This window comes from Apis cerana, linkage group LG6 (assembly GCF_029169275.1).
Source record: "Apis cerana isolate GH-2021 linkage group LG6, AcerK_1.0, whole genome shotgun sequence".
Taxonomy (NCBI): Eukaryota; Metazoa; Arthropoda; class Insecta; order Hymenoptera; family Apidae; genus Apis; species Apis cerana.
The window spans coordinates 15,889,627-15,908,366 of record NC_083857.1 but is presented as its reverse complement, the minus strand read 5'-3'; the positions used below and the strand labels follow the sequence as shown (position 1 = coordinate 15,908,366).

The 18,740-nt window shown below is 23.9% G+C and overlaps 6 protein-coding genes across 20 annotated transcripts in view; 3 read left to right on the top strand and 3 right to left on the bottom strand.

Moving 5' to 3' along the window:
- Nucleotides 1–366: 366 nt before the first annotated feature.
- On the bottom strand, nucleotides 367–13,765 carry LOC107999674 (zinc finger CCCH domain-containing protein 10). The gene is made up of 4 exons (XM_017059652.3): nucleotides 13,623–13,765; nucleotides 2,561–3,164; nucleotides 2,117–2,402; nucleotides 367–2,041 (listed from the first exon to the last, which is right to left on the bottom strand). Exons 2-4 carry the CDS (start codon nucleotides 3,088–3,090, stop codon nucleotides 1,571–1,573), a joined length of 1,287 nt encoding a protein of 428 aa, XP_016915141.1. The 5' UTR covers nucleotides 3,091–3,164; nucleotides 13,623–13,765; the 3' UTR covers nucleotides 367–1,570.
- LOC107999673 (sarcolemmal membrane-associated protein) lies at nucleotides 4,039–8,813 on the bottom strand. Its single transcript, XM_017059651.3, has one exon. The coding sequence runs from the start codon at nucleotides 8,118–8,120 to the stop codon at nucleotides 5,733–5,735; it is 2,388 nt and encodes a 795-aa protein (XP_016915140.1). The 5' UTR covers nucleotides 8,121–8,813; the 3' UTR covers nucleotides 4,039–5,732.
- LOC107999678 (G patch domain-containing protein 11) lies at nucleotides 8,813–11,046 on the top strand. The gene is made up of 2 exons (XM_062076760.1): nucleotides 8,813–10,275; nucleotides 10,473–11,046. The coding sequence occupies exons 1-2, from the start codon at nucleotides 10,053–10,055 to the stop codon at nucleotides 10,982–10,984; spliced, it is 735 nt and encodes a 244-aa protein (XP_061932744.1). The 5' UTR covers nucleotides 8,813–10,052; the 3' UTR covers nucleotides 10,985–11,046.
- LOC107999676 (partner of bursicon) lies at nucleotides 11,193–12,121 on the top strand. Its single transcript, XM_017059655.3, has 3 exons — nucleotides 11,193–11,572; nucleotides 11,664–11,788; nucleotides 11,862–12,121. The coding sequence occupies exons 1-3, from the start codon at nucleotides 11,431–11,433 to the stop codon at nucleotides 12,030–12,032; spliced, it is 438 nt and encodes a 145-aa protein (XP_016915144.1). The 5' UTR covers nucleotides 11,193–11,430; the 3' UTR covers nucleotides 12,033–12,121.
- Nucleotides 13,456–17,493, top strand: LOC107999630 (bursicon). Its single transcript, XM_017059587.3, has 4 exons — nucleotides 13,456–13,460; nucleotides 13,604–13,796; nucleotides 14,421–14,546; nucleotides 14,964–17,493. The coding sequence occupies exons 1-4, from the start codon at nucleotides 13,456–13,458 to the stop codon at nucleotides 15,111–15,113; spliced, it is 474 nt and encodes a 157-aa protein (XP_016915076.1). The 3' UTR covers nucleotides 15,114–17,493.
- The window catches only part of LOC107999670 (eukaryotic translation initiation factor 4 gamma 3), a 41,053-nt gene continuing 38,442 nt past the window's right edge, over nucleotides 16,130–18,740 (bottom strand). For all 15 annotated transcript variants that reach the window (XM_017059644.3, XM_017059645.2, XM_062076747.1 and 12 more), the window contains one exon: nucleotides 16,130–18,737. In XM_017059644.3, the coding sequence (XP_016915133.2) occupies nucleotides 18,523–18,737 (215 nt within the window). In that variant the 3' untranslated portion in view covers nucleotides 16,130–18,522. The remainder of the gene's footprint in view (nucleotides 18,738–18,740) is intronic.

The following is an 18,740-nucleotide window of genomic DNA, read 5'->3' as shown; positions in this document are numbered from 1 at the left end:
ATTTTTTATGGAGATTCTATTAACATATTCATCAACTAATCAGATAGATAATATTATAAACTACGATACTCAATACTTAATTTCCAATCACATTTATTATCAATTAATATCATATCAAATATTAATATTTCTCCAATTGTTTTTTAAAGTAATTTTTTTGGTCTAATAAATGTTTTAAAAAAGAAAATTAAAATGAAAATAAAAATTTAAATGGAATAAATTATACAAAAAAGCTATTTTAAATGTATTACATATTATTGTTTTTAAAAATTTTTTAAATAAAATTAAATATTAAATAAAAAAAGGTCTTATTATATAAACGCATCAAATTTGTTTACTTTAATAAAAAATATAATATGAATGCTATTTTTGAAGAATTTAAAGATTTATCATTTTAATGAGATGCTTGTTAACATAAAATGATACATAAAAGATTATACATTTTTATGCATATATAAAATACAAGAGTATGTACTTATTGCTCAATTTCTTATACTAATTACGCAAAATATATTTACACATATATCAATCCATGACTGATAATATAACTTGAAAACATATACATATGTTTATTTGGTTTATGGGATGCACATTACATGTCTGTGTATCTGATTCTTACATTCAGTTTAAAACCATAATCTTTACTTTCCATCACCTGAATGCAAAGCCATTTATTTAAGTAAAATTGTAAAACACAAAAGACCACAATAAGTAAGTACTTAATTTATTAAAATATCATTATTTTATAAGAGTAACTTATTTTTTAAAGAGATGGAAGTATAAAAATTCTTTCTGAGAAAATGAGGAAGCAACAAAATATTATTTACAGCATTGCGTACAGAATATATAAGGTTCACCATTAGAAAACAGTAACCTTAAGTTTGAACTTTTAATATAATTCATTTACATGCTTCATCCTAGTTTTGTACTTATTTTAACATATTAGCCTAAACAAGTCATTTCTTATCTATATTTTTTTTAATTTACATTTTTTTTAATTGTATCTGATTATCTTTAATAATACAAAAAATTACCTACAAAATTATTTGTATTTTTATGATATTACAATATCAAAAAAAGAATAAGAGAATATCATTCTCGACCATTCAACATGGTTTTAGATCAGTATTCTTATTAATCTAAATCTATACACACTTTGGACATTTATTGTTGTTATTAACATATTAATGTAGTCAACACCTTTTATAAGGTAAACTATTGAAAGGAACGAAAATACTAGACTTAAAAGATTATAATAAGGACATGTTATTTAAGCCATACTGCTAAAAAACAGTCATGATCATTATGTTTATCTGTACATAATTTCTATGAGTTTCTACATAAATATTGAAGATGTCGCATTTTTTTTTATTAATATGATATTTTCAACGATTTATTTCTCTAAAATTTTTGATAGTCTGAAGATATTTCTTTTCACATTCATCACTTATATTCGAAAAAATAGTAGAAATACAATATCATTTTGAAAGACTGAATGCTGAAGACAGCATTCTTGATTCTTCAAATTTTTAAGGTACTATTTGATGTTCCTTTCTCATTTATAATATATTTACTGTAATACCGGCCTAAGTTCTTGAGTCATAATAGGATACGAAACCAATGGTGCAGTAGCACCAGATATTGAAAGAGGTAAGCTAGCTGGTTGTTGTGTATTAGGTGGTTGTTGATTAGTTGCTTGTGGACCTGAACCGCTCATCGTAATAGTTTGTTGAGCCATTGTAACAATGGGAGGCGGAATTGATACTGGTGCCATTGAAACTGCTGCAATAGAAACAGGTGCAACTGTAGCTATACTTACAGGAACGGTCGCAACACTTGCAGTAACTGTACGTAAAGTACCAGCAGCTACTGCTGCATTAACCATTTGTTGAGGTGTTGGAGCTTGTGATGGTGGAACAGTATTTGTAATAGTAACTGCAGGAACTGTAACAGCTGTTACATTTGCAGTCCGTTTTCCTGACATTCTTAACTGAGCATTTTGATCCAAAAGAAATTCATTAGTTGCTGTTAAATCACTAACCTTGAAAAATAAAATATATAAATTTATTATGTGCATAGAATGTGAAAAAAATTATAATAGTAAAGTTATACTAACTTGTTTTTTTAATTCTTCTATTTTTTTCCTTAATAAAGCATTTTCATCTTCTAAAACAATTGCTCTAGCTTCATTACGTGGTATTACTGGATAATAGTATCCTGGTGTAACTGGTTGTGCAGTATGTTGGCCTACAAGTTGCGAAGTTTCAAAATGAACAACAGTTTCACCAGAAACTATTCGTCTCTTTGGTTCAGGAGGTCCTATATAATCAGGTGGATGTGAAGATGTATTGTAACCATTATTTGTGACTAAGTTATGTTGATCTTCCATTTGCCAGTGGAAACTAAATATAAAAATATATAGATATATTATTAAAGATATACTTCAAAAATATTTATATTTAAAATCTTACAAAGCATGTTAAATATTTAAAAAAAAACGTATTCTTTTAAAATTAAATAACAAAAAGAAATAAATAAATAAAACATTGAACAAACTTACTTTCTATCCTCCTCGTATCTCCGATTTTCATCATTGCTAGTGCCATTGAAATTATGTTGTGGTCTAGATACATTATGATGGGAAGTAGCAATCAAATTATGCTGTGGTTCTTCATTCTTCCAATGTCTAAATTTACAATTTGTTCTTTGACAACTACCCTTGATAAAATCTTTGCACATAGGATATTCAGATTTCTCATTATTATTCTTGAGCCTGCTCAAGATATGAGCAGGTAATTCTCCTGTTGCTCGGAATCTTTTCTCCTCACTTTCCGTACAGTGAAGAAATTTACATCCAGGCCAATTACACATACCATTTTGAAAGTCATGACAGAACGTATATTCATCTATAGGATCGTCCTCAGAACGTTCGTGTAAATACTTGCAACGTTTACCCCTATGACATACGTTTCGCAGGAAATCTCTACATACACGGGTAGGTGATGCATCTCCGCTTGTATTTGTGGCGCCTGCTGTCTTGCTCGCTTGCCCGCCTCTCGCGCTATCCAACTTTTTTTTCAGCTTCTTCATCGATGATACATTGCGCTCATACCTCGTAAGGAATTTTTAGTCGATCGTTATTAGTCACACACTATACGTATATGCTGTAATTACAAAATAGTTTGTTACAATATAAATATCAATAGATAAATCAATCTAATTTATATAAAGCAAATAAAATACTAAACTATATATCAAACATTGAAACTTACATATTTAATAATTCATTGATATATGAAATAAAGCTTTTCATAATTATTTGTCATAAAGACATTTAGAAATATAAGATTTATTCTTGTAATCAATAAAAATACATGATTTGAATGTTTCTAATTCTTTATTTTATTTTAATTATGTTTGACTTATAATTTTTTTTTTTTGCGTTTGAGTAATATATTAACACAAAAATGTATTGAAAAAAAAAAATATATCAAATGCAGAAATATCACATTTCTCTTGTTACAGAATTTCACATTTAATGCATTTATCAATGCATATTCTATATAAAAAACATAATTTTCAATCTCTTGCAAAATGAATGGAAACTAATTATCCAATTATGAATAACATAATAATAATAATTTATAATAATTACATCTCAATGAAAAGTTGCAAAATTAAAATATTTATTACGATTATACAATTTTTTGTAAAATGTTTATACTATTTTTAATACGCGTATAATTATGCAGAAAAAAAAATTATATTATAAAAACATTTTATGAATTTTATATATAATTAAAGGTAGAATATATATTCGAATTATAATTATTCTTTATACCAATTATATTTATCCTGTATAACATTCATATTTTATAATAATCATAATTTTAATAAATATTAGTACGACATGTATTTACAAATTTATATTAATTTTCTGATCTTTGCAAAAATATTGCGTGTATATAATTATTTAAAAAATCATCAATATCGATATAAATTGATCGATAAAGGTTACTAATGAATAACAGTAAAGAGTTTCAGTTAAGTTAATTTTTTATTTTTTCTTATATAGCGGCTATTACATGAATTGTAAGAGTGTTCAACAATATTATATACAATATTATCTTATTATTTATATAAACCATCACGATCTTAAATATATATTCAATCCACCAAGAAAAGTATAACACTCATTCAATCTGGAAAGAAAGAATAACTCTTTTCTTTTTTGGAAAATTGAATATACTTATCATTTTCTTACATACAATCGATCAATATTTATTGTTTAACAAGACAAAAATAGATCGAACAATGGCACAGTAATTATGAATTAAGAAAATATGATTAATTCTAATGTTAATTTGTATAAAAAAAAAATAAAATAAATAAAAAAGTAGAATAACATTTTTTTTGCTGTTTTATACATTAGAAACGAACACTTAGGCCATTATTATTATTATCTGAAAAATCGCTGAATACACTGACTTAAAAAGAACCATATTAAAAATTTTGTGTTGAAATATATCGTTTTTTTGTTTTAAAATTTATTAGGTCGTTCAAGTTGATATGCTTCTATTGTCATTCTATCAGAAAAAAAAGAAGAAATTAAAATAAATAAGAGAGCAAAAAAAAAAAAAAAAAAAAAAAAAATAATAATAAAAAATAAAAGAAAAAGAAAAAGACGCAATGCAAAAAAATAGCACTATGAAAAATAATTATTAATCAAAGCTTTGTATTAAATCATGCTAAACATTATACATTAATAAATGATTTTTAAGTATGTACAATAAACAATTACATTAGTTAAAATAGAAAAGAGAGAGAGAAAAAAATTACAATTTAAAACTGACTAATATTTGAAATTAAATAATTTCTTTAAATCAACATTAATTTATAATTAAAATATACATAATATGATTATTGATCGTAAAGAATGGACAAATTCGATTTCTTTCAGTTTATTGTTATTATTCTTCTTATATAAATTTTTAATATTAAAAAAAATCGAACTAAATAATGATTTACGTTTTGAACACATCTCTGAATCGTTTAAAATAAATATCGAGTATTTTAATTTAGCACAGATTCGAGATTAATTCTAGGAGAAATATTAAGGGAAGATTATTAAGACATAGGATATATCGACGGGCATTTATAAAAATCGATTTTTGCATATAAACGTTATTTATAATTTATATAATAATACAATTGTTGGGTGCAGTGCTTAAATTGATTGCAAAAAATAATGACGTAAATTGTATTATATTTTTAAATCGAGATTAATATCATTTTATTCAAGAAGATATGATATCGAGATTGGCAGCATGTTGAACATTTTACATGGTATTGTCTATATTTTTCTAAACATTCCTCCTAGCCTAAAATCTTTTTCTATATACATATTTATTGCTACAATTCTCTGCTTAATTTGATTTTGGTTCTTTTTTTTTAAATGGTAACATGGTATACCTTTGCTTTATAGTTTAACTTTATAGTTTATTAGAACATCTTCTGAGATTGGTGCTTTAATAACAAATATCGGAAAAATATATACAATTTTTAATATTTTCATCGTATAAAAATGTTTAAATTTTTTTGTTGAAATTATACACCATCCAGTTATTTTAATCATTTGAATGTTTATAACAACTTAATTAAAAAAAAGCAAAAAAAGAAAATTTTATATTAATCAATTATAAAAGTTATATACAAAAAACAAAAAGAAAACATTAAAATATCTTTTCAAGCAACATCCATATTAACATAATTGCAATAGGTGCTACATAATGTATTGGTACAGTGTAAGTTGTATTTAACAAGTCACCACATTGTGCTTTAAGAGTTGTATATTTTTTTGAGAGTTCTGCCTTTTCTTCAGTAAACGCATTGTATTTTTCCTTTAAAATAACTAATTCTTCATGAAGTTCTTCAATTCTTTGAGCTTCATTCTTGGCACGATAATATATTTCTTTCAATTTTTCAACAATTTCTTCATGAGGTTCACAAATTAACCAATCCTTAAGATTTTCTAATTCTTTCTTAATGATTTGTTGTGATTCAAAATTATCTTCAATTCTTAATAAGTCTAAAGATCCTATCAAAGTTTGCAATATGTATTCTCTTGTATGTATACCATGTTCTGTAGTATCATTCTTGGATAATGGCTTTAAAGTTTTAACATAATCTCCTTCTAAATGTTCTTCATATTGTTCATCTAATTCATTGCTATCTTTATCTGTTTCATCCTTTTTTTCTAGTTGATCAATTTCCACAAAAGGCTCATTTGAAACAATTTTAATGTTATTTGTGGTGTCAATATTAATTTCTGTATCTTCATTTTCCTTTATTTTTTGAACAGATTGAGAAAAATTAGAAGTTTCTAATTGTTTACTATTTTCTTCACATATAAATCTAACTTCCATTTTGTAAGGTACAAAAAATTCTTCTCTTGTATATAAAGGTTCCTCTTTTTGAATTTCAAAAACGGATATTTCACTTGTATCAAAATTGGTAATACTACATGCATCATCAGTTATATCTGAATTAAGATCAGGTTCTGAATTTGTATCTGTATTATCTATATTTACATTCCCATTAACTAAAGTTTTTCGAGAAGGTGGTGGTAAAATATATTCTGTTGAATTATCATTATTAGCCAATGAATCATCCATCTGTTCTTTTGAAAAAGAGTCATCAGAATTTTTCAACTGATTTGAATCAATATCTTGTGAATTAATTTGATTATCATGTTCATCTTTCAAAGAATAAAAGTTAGTCTCTGCATCAATATCTATATTGTCAACATGAATGGAATTTAATTTATTAAGAATAATATTGATAGCCTCAATAGGATTTTCCTCATCCTTTAAATCTATAATATCACTTGTTACTAACTTTGAATTCATATCCTGCAGAATTTGCATATAATTTCTGAGGGCAGTGATCTGCTTATAAATATTAACAGAATCTAACCGAGAATCACGTAATCTTGCTTGCAAATTTTTCTCAATTCTAGATTGATCTTCAAGTCTCTTTAAAAGTTCTTGTTTTTCTTGTTCTGTATTTTGTACTATATCTTTTATTTTTTCTTCACTCTCTTTCAATTTATTTGTAGTTTCTTGTAATTTTTTTTGTGCTTCAGTATATTTACTACATAATTCTTGAAGCTCTGTTTGCGTATATTTTGCTACATTATGAAGACTTTGACATTCTTCTTCTGTTTCATTTAAACGTCCTTCTAATTGAACTAATCTCTGAGTTACTTCCAATTTCTCTTGTAATACTTTTTGTAATGCCTCTTTTGCTGCATTTTGGTATTGTATTTTTTCTTCTTGAAGTGCTACTAACTCATTTCTAATTTTATCTTCTGTGTAATTTTTAGAATAAACTGCCAATTGATTTTCCATACTTTCCACCCAAGACAATAACCGGTCTTCTGTTATTAATGCTTTCCAGGATTGATTGGCAGCTTTTCGAGTATTTGCTACAAGTTGTTGAAGATATGCTAACTTAGAATAAAGTGCTTTCTCACGTCTTGAAGCTTCTTGCATAACTTGATTTAGTTTATATACATCTTCCAAGGAAACATTATTAAATGGTGATGTAACAGCTGTGCTATGACTAGCTTTAGCTTCTTTTCCATCTGGTAAATATAATTTTAATGTTGCAACTATACATCCATGCCTAACTTTTTTTGTACTTTCTATTACATCTACTCCAAATTGCACTATGTCACCTGAACATACTTCTTTTGGTGCTGATTCTAAACTAGCTGCACTGAGTCTTTGATTATTAACAAATGTTCCATTACTACTACGTGTATCTTGTAAAAAAAACTTTCCACCTGAATACCATAATAATGCATGATTTCTCGATAATACTTTACAATCAAAAATTGCATTATTTGGAGTAGCTCTAGCTCTTGCTACAGAACGGCCAATTTTAACAGGTTGGTCCAATATTAATGTACGCTCTTCAAAAGGATGAGAATTATCACGACAAATTAAAACTCCTTTTGCTGTCATTTTGTTATTTTGCACAGAATTTATTTTCAGGTTGGAATTCTGACTGGCAGGAAAACTGGCATTTTGTACCCACTCACCACTGGCTACAACCATAGCCGATGTAAAATCCAAAAACAACAAATCTTTTCAAGAACAGTACAAAACACGTATAAAGAAAAATTAATTACAAACACATAATGAAGAATAATAAGTTTGGAAATTGAAAATCACACGTTTTAATATCATTGAATATTTTTACTATCGTTTTAATTTGTCACAAAAGCCACTATTCACACCCGACATACGTATTCAAATGTCTCTACAGCAAAAAAGATTCTATTACTATTTCAACGACCTTGTGATATTCCTTTTCTATTTATCATAAAATTTCTAGTACAAACGTTACGGTTACTTTACTTGTCAATTAGTCAAGTCCAGAATATTCCTTGATTACTTCTACGAATATTTCATCAAAATATAATTAGATCAAATCTTTCAAGTGTATTGAAAATAGTCAAAAGATATGTTTCTTCGCGTAAGTAGCGGTGAGCGTACGCTTTCACACTTTCGTCCTTCGTACCAATTCCCTTGCACTTTGAAGTCTTCGATGGTATATTCAAGGAAGTTCATTGAAAAAGTGTGAAACACACAATACGTAATCAACAATACTCGAACATAATGAATCGAGTAATGTTGTGATCAACTAGGTAAAGACCAAAAATATTGTTCTCGAACTACTGCATTACTGTATTGAGATACAAACGGTCCACGTTCCTTCAACTCAGTACTTTTCAATTCCGCGTTTCGCTGTTTATCGACCGACGGCAGTATAGTCATCTATACGATTACAACGGTGTAGCAAATTCAAAGTACGTAAATTCTTGAGTATACTACATTGCAAATAATCATTAACAGAGTTTACTAAGCATTTAAAAAGACATTTATAACCATTAAAAAATATGATAAAAATAAAAGTTATAATATTAGTATATATTTTAAAATAATAAAACAAAGCGCTATAATAATTACACTAATTAAAAGACTTGTATATTTAATTTTACTTATTTACATTTAGCAATAAAGAATTTCTTAAATTTGCTGTAAAATTTAATAATAATATTGAAATATCAATCAAAATTACAAATACACAACTAAAGAATAAAATATAAATATTTTGATTTCGATTTTTTATTATATTAAAGAATATATTTATATTTTTTTGTAAAATATAGAATAAAAAATTAGAAAATGTTACAAATTTGTTTTGAAAAAATAAAATATATCATACAGTATTAAAATATTGTACATTTTAATTTTTATAATTTATATTATATTTTATTTTTTTATACTATGATTTAATTTATCTAAGATCTGATTTAAAAATCTTTAAAAATAATTATTATAATTTCAAAATATTATTAAGTTTTATATATATATATCAATATATCATAAAATTTTATTTTCAAAAATTAAATAATTAAATTGTAGTAAATTATTAAAATACTTTATTTATTTTTTTTATATGAACCACTTATTTGTTTTTTTATTTATAAAATTTTAATTCATGCACATTTTTATAATTAAATATCATATAATATTATATTTACATATAATTTATATTAAATATATAAATTTGAAATTTATGTTGCAAATCTTTGAAAACAATTGAATAGAGATTTCTGAAAAATCAATAATTTAAATAAAGATAATACCTTTAAATATATATACTTCAAATTCTTATGAGAACATACAAAGGTCAATGTTTTTTGAATGGTTCATTGTATATGGCAACATTGCGAACATAACCTAGTAAATAATACATAGTAAACTTCATAATTTAAAAAAATTTTCATATATAAATAATATATAAATATATTTTAATAACTAATTTTTTATTGTGTAAATTCATTTTTTTCTTTTATAATTAATATGTGAAATAAAAAAATCCAACGAATTATATTTCAATAATAAGTAGAATTTTATAAGAATTAGTGTTTCATATAAATAATCAAGAAACAATAACTCGAAATAAAAAAATAAATAAAAATGTCAGATGCAGAAGATTATATGTCAGATAAATTTTTACAAGGAAGTGAAAAATCTACTTCATCCAGTCTCATATATAGACATGCAGATAAAAGAAAATTTGAACTCTTAAAAAAAAAAAAGCAAATTGAAGCAAAATTAGATGAAAAAAATTCTTTAAAACATATTGAAGAAGAAAATAGAGAAGCAGGTTTATCTTCTGCAATTACAAGTTCTAATAAAGGTTTGTTTTTTTATTTTTTAATAAAAATTTTAAATTGTGTATATGTATATATATATATATATATATATATATATATACACAATTTAAAATTTTATTTAATTTAAAATATTATATGATATATATATATATCATATAATATTATTAAAATATTTTTATAAATTTATAACTATCATTTATACAATTCTGTTTGTTTTTAGGTTATGAAATGATTATGAAAATGGGATATAAACCTGGTCATGGCATAGGAAAAACAGAATCAGGAAGAACTGAACCAATTAACCTTGACATTAAATTAGACAGACAAGGTTTAGGAAAACAAAATGAGAGGAAAGGAAGAAAAAATAAAAATAATATATTTAATGATAAATTAGATAATAAGAGTATGAAAGATTTTCGAGATAGAATTGCACAAAAAAGGAAAGAACAATTGTTAAAAACAGATTTATATAAAAGCCAAAAAATTTGTCAAAAATTAGATATGCAACAAGAAATAATAAAACCTAAAGAAATATGGTTTTGGTTGCCTCAAGATGATGAAAATAGCGATAGTGAAAAAGATGATGATTTCTTTGCTATTAATGAAAAACTTGAAATTTTAACAAAATATTTAAGGGAAAAATATTTTTATTGTATTTGGTGTGGAGTAGCATTTCTGGATGAAAAAGATTTAGTAGATAATTGTCCAGGAAATGAAAGAAATGATCATTAAATGGAATGTTTTTAATTTAATTAAATGTACATATAAGTAAAAATAAATTAAAATTTCATTAATATGTTTTTACTTACACCTATATTTCAATCACATAATAAAATATAAAAGATTTAAGATCTAAATATTAATAATGCTTCTTTAGTATGATCACCCAGAGAGTGGAAACATAAAAAGGCCATTAGAGTTATAATGCAAAATACTAAAAAAGAACAGTCTCTATACTAGAAAAAATCTAATAGTGTGCAATATAAGGGAAACTAATCCTGGTTCAGATATGCTATTATATCTTAGCAGGAGTTCAGCACCCCCAAGTAACAACATGTTGGAGGGAAAGCTACCTATAAAAGCATCTGTTTGATTTTCTGTTCTTTCATTTTACTTAGAATCTCTGAGCATATCTTTGCTATTAAAAACAGATTCTATAAAACATCAATAAAATATCAATGAAAGAAAATTTCAATATTATGTTCATATATTCAATTTTTTTGATATTAATTATATTTATATATACCAATGAAACAGTTGCTCAAGTAACAGATGATGAGAATTGTGAAACATTACAATCAGAAGTACATATTACAAAAGGTATTATTTTTTTTCTAATTTCATTAAATATATAAATAATTCAATATAAAAATAAGCATAAAGAAAATAAAATATTTTTTATTTATTTTAGATGAATATGATGAAATAGGTCGGTTAAAAAGAACATGTAGTGGAGATATATCTGTTACAAAATGTGAAGGATTTTGTAATTCACAGGTACAACCAAGTGTAGCAAGTACAACAGGATTTTCAAAGGTAAAAATATTAAGATAAAATACAAAAAATATTTCTATAAAAGCAATAAAAACAACTCATTTTTTTATAATAGGAATGTTATTGTTGCCGTGAAAGTTATTTAAAAGAAAGACATATTACATTACATCATTGTTATGATGCAGATGGTATAAAATTAATGAATGAAGAAAATGGAATAATGGAAATCAAGATACGTGAACCAGTAGAATGTAAATGTACTAAATGTGGTGATATATCCCAATAAATAATTTATAAAAATGATAATAAAATTATTATTTAGAAATTATGTAATAAAAATTATATAATTCAAAATAAAAATGAAAATACAGAATACATATAAAATAATTTACTTTCCCTACCTCCTTATATTTATAAATAATATTAAAAAATACAATTTACTAAACATCAAATTTAAATAAGTTTAAATATTATAATATTATTTAAAATAAATTATTTTATAATTTAATAAATTATATTATATAAATTATATAAAAAGTAATTAAATATTTAATATTATTAAATATATTCAATATTTTGTTCTTATTTATTATAATATAATTTTATAATTAGTCATTCATTTAAAAATTTTAAATTTAAAAAAAATTCAGATATATAATACATATAAAATATTTAAATAATATTAATGCTTATTATTAAGAAATAAATTAAAAAATATATATGTAAATAATTATTAATATGATTAATATTATATAATAATATATAAAAATTTTTTAATTTTTTTTATTAATGAAATTATTAAAAAAAAATTTAAAAGAAATACATATAAAAAGAATTATAAAAAATAGTAATAATATTATATTTTAAATTTCAAATAATAAAATATAATTCTTTCATTATTTAAACTAAAATATTATAAAATAAATATTATATGATAATCATTGTTTTTATATCAATTTAATTTAATCTTAATTAAACAAATTATTTTTGAAAATTTATAATATTCCAATAAAAAAATTATTTGTAATGTCAGCTAAACAGTTAATTTGAAAAAAATGTTTAATATAACTTTTTATACATAATTATAATACATAATTATAATAAATATTTATAATAAATAAGCTAATATTTTAATAAATAATTAATAATTCATATTTTAAAATATAATTTTTATATGTTAGAATTATATTCAGAAAATTATATACAATCAATGTATAAAATTATTATATTAAAAAAATATATAATAGTATATAATAAAGCATAATAAAAATATTATATTTATATATTATTTATATGAATATTATAATATAGAAAGATTAAATTTCAATTTTTGATTTATAAACTTTAATTTTAATCAATTTATATGCAATTCATAATAATCAATTGATATGCAATGGCTTTCATAATAATCAATTTTATCATAATAATTTTTTATAAAAAATTTAAAAATATTTAATGAAAATGTTTTCTCATGAAAATAAATATGGAAATGGAATAATCAGTATTTTGAAAAACACTTTATAACATTTTTATACTTTAATAGCATTTCTATATACTTGGTCCTTTTATTTGTGTTATTATAACATAACACAATCATGGAAGGGGAGAAACATGCTTACCCACAGAGTATAAAAGGATAGAACGCACAATCTTTAAGCACAGTTAAGTACTAAATCTAGGAGGAAAAGTATCCTATTATTACTAACATTATGTTGTTCTATCATATTGGTAAATAAAAGATTATAATATTCATATTTAAAATCCAAAAAAATTTTAAATAAAAATAAAAAAATGAAATAAGTTGATTTTTTAACTATAAATTAAACAAAAATAAATTAAATAAAAATATAATTTTAGTAATAATTCTATTACTTACTATGTAGTAGGTGCCAGTGTATTAATATGCTTGCTAAATGAAACAGCGAAAGCAATTATAGGTGTTGATGAATGTCAAGCAACTCCAGTTATCCACTTTTTACAATATCCTGGATGTGTTCCAAAACCAATTCCCAGTTATGCATGTAGAGGACGTTGCAGCAGTTATCTACAGGTAATACATATGAATAAATATATAAATATATTTACAAATATGTTGCATTTTATTAATATTATATTTTATTTTTATATAGATTTATGAATCTTCTTTGTATTAGTTAACAAAAACAATAGTCATATTTAAAGTATATTTATTTAGTTTTTCGTATTTTTATTCAATTAATTATTATTCAAAATAAATAAAAATGTTATTTATACCAATATTTTTTTTATAAATCTTATATATATATATATAAATTTATATATCATTTAATATTAGTTAATTTTAATATTAAAATAATTTAAATTTATTTAAATATTTAAGATTAAAATTTTTCTGCTATATAATTATTTTTATAATGTTTCAATTTTTTATGTAATTACATAATTTTGATTAATAAAATGTAAAATTTATTATATTTTCCATTAATAGTTAAATATATGTAAAAATTCCAACATTTCCATTACTCATTATTTAGAATTCATATAAACATATAGGCATTAGTTTTATATATTTATAATTGTTGGATGCCATTGTATTTTATGCAACGTTAACTTAATTATGCATTTCAAACAAAATTTTCAAATTCATATATATTTATATACATAAATATCTATTTATTCATACCTGTTTCTACAGGTGTCTGGATCAAAAATTTGGCAAATGGAAAGAAGCTGCATGTGTTGTCAAGAAAGCGGCGAAAGAGAGGCCAGTGTATCACTATTTTGTCCAAGAGCCAAACCAGGCGAAAAAAAATTCCGAAAGGTTAAGTTATTGCTCTGAATTAATCATAAAATTTGGAACATTTTGAACAAATATTAAAAACTAATAAAGCGTCGATCAATTAATCACTTGAACCATAAAATCAGGAACAAAACTTTTGACACCACGAGTTTCCCGCAGCCATATTGTTTTCGTCTAACCGACCAGTGGGAAGCACATCAGAAAATGAATATCGCGCGTGATTTGAATTGAATTATTTTATAAGAATAATTTATAAATATAAAATTATATTTATTTCTATATTTTATAACAAATAATATAATCCAAGTGAGAATACTTTTATATAAAATGATTTAAATTTATAATTTTATACATATATATATATATATATATATATACATATATATATATATATATATAGTACATCATATGAATTTATAGTTAATTATTCTTTAACAGGTAATTACCAAAGCACCTTTAGAATGTATGTGTAGACCGTGCACAAGTGTAGAAGAATATGCTATTATCCCACAAGAGATTGCTGGATTTGCCGATGAAGGTCCGTTTACGACTTCAGCACACTTCAGACGATCTTCCGATTTGCAATAATTATTTCATCTAACTTCGTATTATAACAATTATATATTATTATAACAAATGAAGAAAAATGTTAAAAATAATAAGTATTTTATTGTATATGAAACACTATAAAAATATGGATAAAGCAAAACTATAAAACAATTAATATAAAAATAATTAGATATTTAAAAATACCAGTTTTATTTCTACTAAATAATTTGTATGATTAAAAATCTTTTAAAAGTCACATATTATTTGACATTTTAATATTTTTTAGTTAAAAAAAATGAAAAATAATTTAATTGTAAAAATTAATTAATGTTTTGGTGGATGTACATCAGAAGCCTTATTATTTTGTTATAAATAATTTCAATTATATTACATACATATAAAATAACTACATTGTAATAAATATACAATATAGAATATTACACGTTTAGTGTTTTTAAAAATGCGTATTTATGTAATACGTATACGTTACAGTATGATTATAATTATTGCATCTTAATGTTATATGGTAAATTATTCTGTCAAGTATACAATGTGTATGTGTGTATGGATGGTGTGTGTGAGAATGGTGCGTGTGTGTGTGTGTGTGTGTGTACGCGCGCGCGCGTGCGTGTGCGCGCATGTAGATATCTACATCTTTTCAAATGCATCAGATATTAACGTTGAAATTTCAGTAAGATTTATATATTTATATAATTCGTTCAGTATTATACGTATTTTATTTAAGATTATAGAAACAATATTGTATATGAAGTATTACAAAAAATATATAAAGTACTGATTTAATTAATGACTTCTTCGGCGTTGTGATCGACAGGCATATTCAAGAAAATAATCAACAACAATTTGACATGGAGTTCATTTTTATTTTTTTTTTTTCGCATAGATATGATTTATCATAGAAGTGTATGTATGTAATTTGTATATCATATTTTTAAATCAGTAATATAGATTACTGATTTAATTAACGATTTCCTTCGGCGTATGATCGACAGGCATATATTCGAGAAAATAATCAACAACAGTTTGACATGGAGTTCTTTTTTATTTTTTTTTTTTTTTTTGTATAGATATGATTTATCATAGAAGTGTATGTATTTATGTATTGTGTTTTGGAATTTTTAGTGATATTTTATTTATATTCTGTATATGTATATTAATATAAACGTAAGCACACGCAAATATATGTATAAATTGCAATATACGTGCGTGTTCATACGTGAATTATCGACACGATGCGTCGCATGCATGTGCAATATTTCCAAGCAGCATAATAACAATGCTGTCTTTTTCTCTATTTTTGCAATCTAATCGATTCTCTTACAATATTTACTTATTAAATATTTACAGCGATAATTTTTTTCTTGTAATTCATTTATCGACATGTTTCCAACAACGTTTTCTTTAATTATATATAAATTATTTTAATTTTATTTACTGCGTCTCAAGTGCATTTCGTGTTTTTATCCCATCGAATGAAACATTCTACTGTTAGAGTAGAATAGAATCTTTCAAGGAGACAAATTTAAATCACTAATCCTTAACTCATTCACACTTTTTAGTATATCTCATTTTTACAGTGTGAAAAAAGGAATAACGATGATCGTAACTTTTTCTTCATTCTCATCCTTTCTATTTTCTTTCTAGTTTCGTTTTGTTCTCGTTTTATTAAAAAAAATATGTAGCTTTTTATATTTTAAAAGTTTCTATTACATAATTGATAAAATGTAATAACGGGATTTTTTAAACATCCTGTAATTAATTTTGGATTATCAAACATAATATATGCATTTGGAATGCAAGTAAATTATATATACTATGATTGATAAGATACAATGAAGAAAATAAACATATCATATCAAGAAATCACGATGAAGGATACATATATCATATAAAAATTTAAAGACGAAGTATAGACTTTCTATTATAAGCAAAGATATAATTATAATTTTGTAGCACTGTATGTTTCCATGTGTACATACATGGAAAATGTACAAACACGTTTAAACGTACATGTTTCATGCGAGTCAAATACAATATACATAGTATTTTTTTATTTCTTCAACAAAGCAGAAAGTCCATAAAAAATATAAATGGCAAACTTTGCTAATAACCGAGTAACAAATCTGAATATCTTGGTATTAATTAATAATTATAATTTATAAATGAAAATATGTTTGATATGAAAAACATTAGACAAAAAATAATGTAGAGAATTGTTTTCTAGAATTAAATGAAAATAATTTTTCATAACTGCACTCAAATTTCCTATTTCATTTTATGTATATTCTTTTATATGTATATATATGTGTGTATATACATATATATATATATATATATATATATATATATATATATATATATAATATATATATAGTATATCCAAAAAAAAAATGTATTTTTCACACTGTACTTTAAATTAGTATAATAATAATTTTATACAATTTGCTACGACACCTGCCACCTGTTATTCATGCAAACATTCCATCCCACGCACTATTATCTGCTCTCTCAATGTTCATAAATAACTAGTTTAAAAAATAGTAGCGCCTTAATATTCACACCATTTGTATCCTTCCGTTTCCTAATTTCAACATATTTTACATTACGAATTATTTCGTAATGTTATGTTTTGACTGTTCACTCTCATTCTTCTTTAATTACGAATGTATTTTTTTCTTCATACAGTTGAATACATTGTTAAATTCGCAAGATATAAATTAGTAATTCTGTTTATATTTATTATAATAATAGGAAGAACCGTCGCCCTTGCATCAGACTTGGTTATCAATAGTTTTCTTTTTGCGTATGTCTCAAATATAATTTACTTAAAATTGACCTACTTATACACACCTGTGATCTGCAATTTGTTATCTAAGTTACAGCAAACACCGGCTGTTTTGCGAATATCGCTTGATGAAATTGAATATATCCTTTACGATTTTCCAATACAAAGCGTAAAAGAAAAATTATACATAAATTTTAAATTGGGCGATTGACAAGCTGTAGTGACGTTTCGCAAGACATAAGAAATACGATAATGTTCTCTTTTTTTTTTTCTTTTTTTTTTTCTTTTTCTTTATTTAAACTTTAAACCATTTCAATGAATTATATATAATAATTATCTTGCATTTACTTTTGTATCATAATTAATAATTAATCTTTATCTTCATTATGTATAGCGGTTTCAGCCATTATGTCCGTTTTTATATGACAACCTTCTTTATTATCTTTCACTTCTTTTTCTTCGAAGTTCTAGACTATATTACATACACCCGCGCACTACTATCACTCCATTGTTTTTTTTTTAATTATATACGACGTTTTTTTAAAAAAACTGCAATTTGATCTCACTTCGCGTAGTTTTTTAACGAGGGAACGTATATTTAAGTCTTTTCAATAGACGATAATGTACCCGTTCACGGTATCGTCAACAACGGTCTTGGCTCACGCTAGTTGATACGTCTTCTACACTAGAAGCATCATCAGCTTCTTGTAAACCTGTGAAAAATGATGTCAACGCCATCGTCGCAACTCCATGCCACTCGCGTTGAGCTGGCTCAGGGCTTTTTTTCCATGTCAAGAATGCCTCACTTGAAATTATATTATAGTCTGATAAACTTGTCATAATATTAAAGAGAATCCCTA

Bases quoted from the DNA above. Each gene is read 5' to 3' on its own strand.
- LOC107999676 (XM_017059655.3), top strand. From the start codon at position 11,431: ATGAAAGAAAATTTCAATATTATGTTCATATATTCAATTTTTTTGATA. The intron at 11,573-11,663 runs GTATTATTTTTT...TATTTATTTTAG, and splicing joins AGAAGTACATATTACAAAAG to ATGAATATGATGAAATAGGT. The intron at 11,789-11,861 runs GTAAAAATATTA...TTTTTATAATAG, and splicing joins GTACAACAGGATTTTCAAAG to GAATGTTATTGTTGCCGTGA.
- LOC107999678 (XM_062076760.1), top strand. From the start codon at position 10,053: ATGTCAGATGCAGAAGATTATATGTCAGATAAATTTTTACAAGGAAGT. The intron at 10,276-10,472 runs GTTTGTTTTTTT...GTTTGTTTTTAG, and splicing joins AATTACAAGTTCTAATAAAG to GTTATGAAATGATTATGAAA.
- LOC107999673 (XM_017059651.3), bottom strand. From the start codon at position 8,120: ATGGTTGTAGCCAGTGGTGAGTGGGTACAAAATGCCAGTTTTCCTGCC.
- LOC107999674 (XM_017059652.3), bottom strand. From the start codon at position 3,090: ATGAAGAAGCTGAAAAAAAAGTTGGATAGCGCGAGAGGCGGGCAAGCG. The intron at 2,403-2,560 runs GTAAGTTTGTTC...TTTTATATTTAG, and splicing joins AGATACGAGGAGGATAGAAA to TTTCCACTGGCAAATGGAAG. The intron at 2,042-2,116 runs GTTAGTATAACT...TTATTTTTCAAG, and splicing joins TAGAAGAATTAAAAAAACAA to GTTAGTGATTTAACAGCAAC.
- LOC107999630 (XM_017059587.3), top strand. The intron at 13,797-14,420 runs GTAATACATATG...CTGTTTCTACAG, and splicing joins GTTGCAGCAGTTATCTACAG to GTGTCTGGATCAAAAATTTG. The intron at 14,547-14,963 runs GTTAAGTTATTG...ATTCTTTAACAG, and splicing joins GCGAAAAAAAATTCCGAAAG to GTAATTACCAAAGCACCTTT.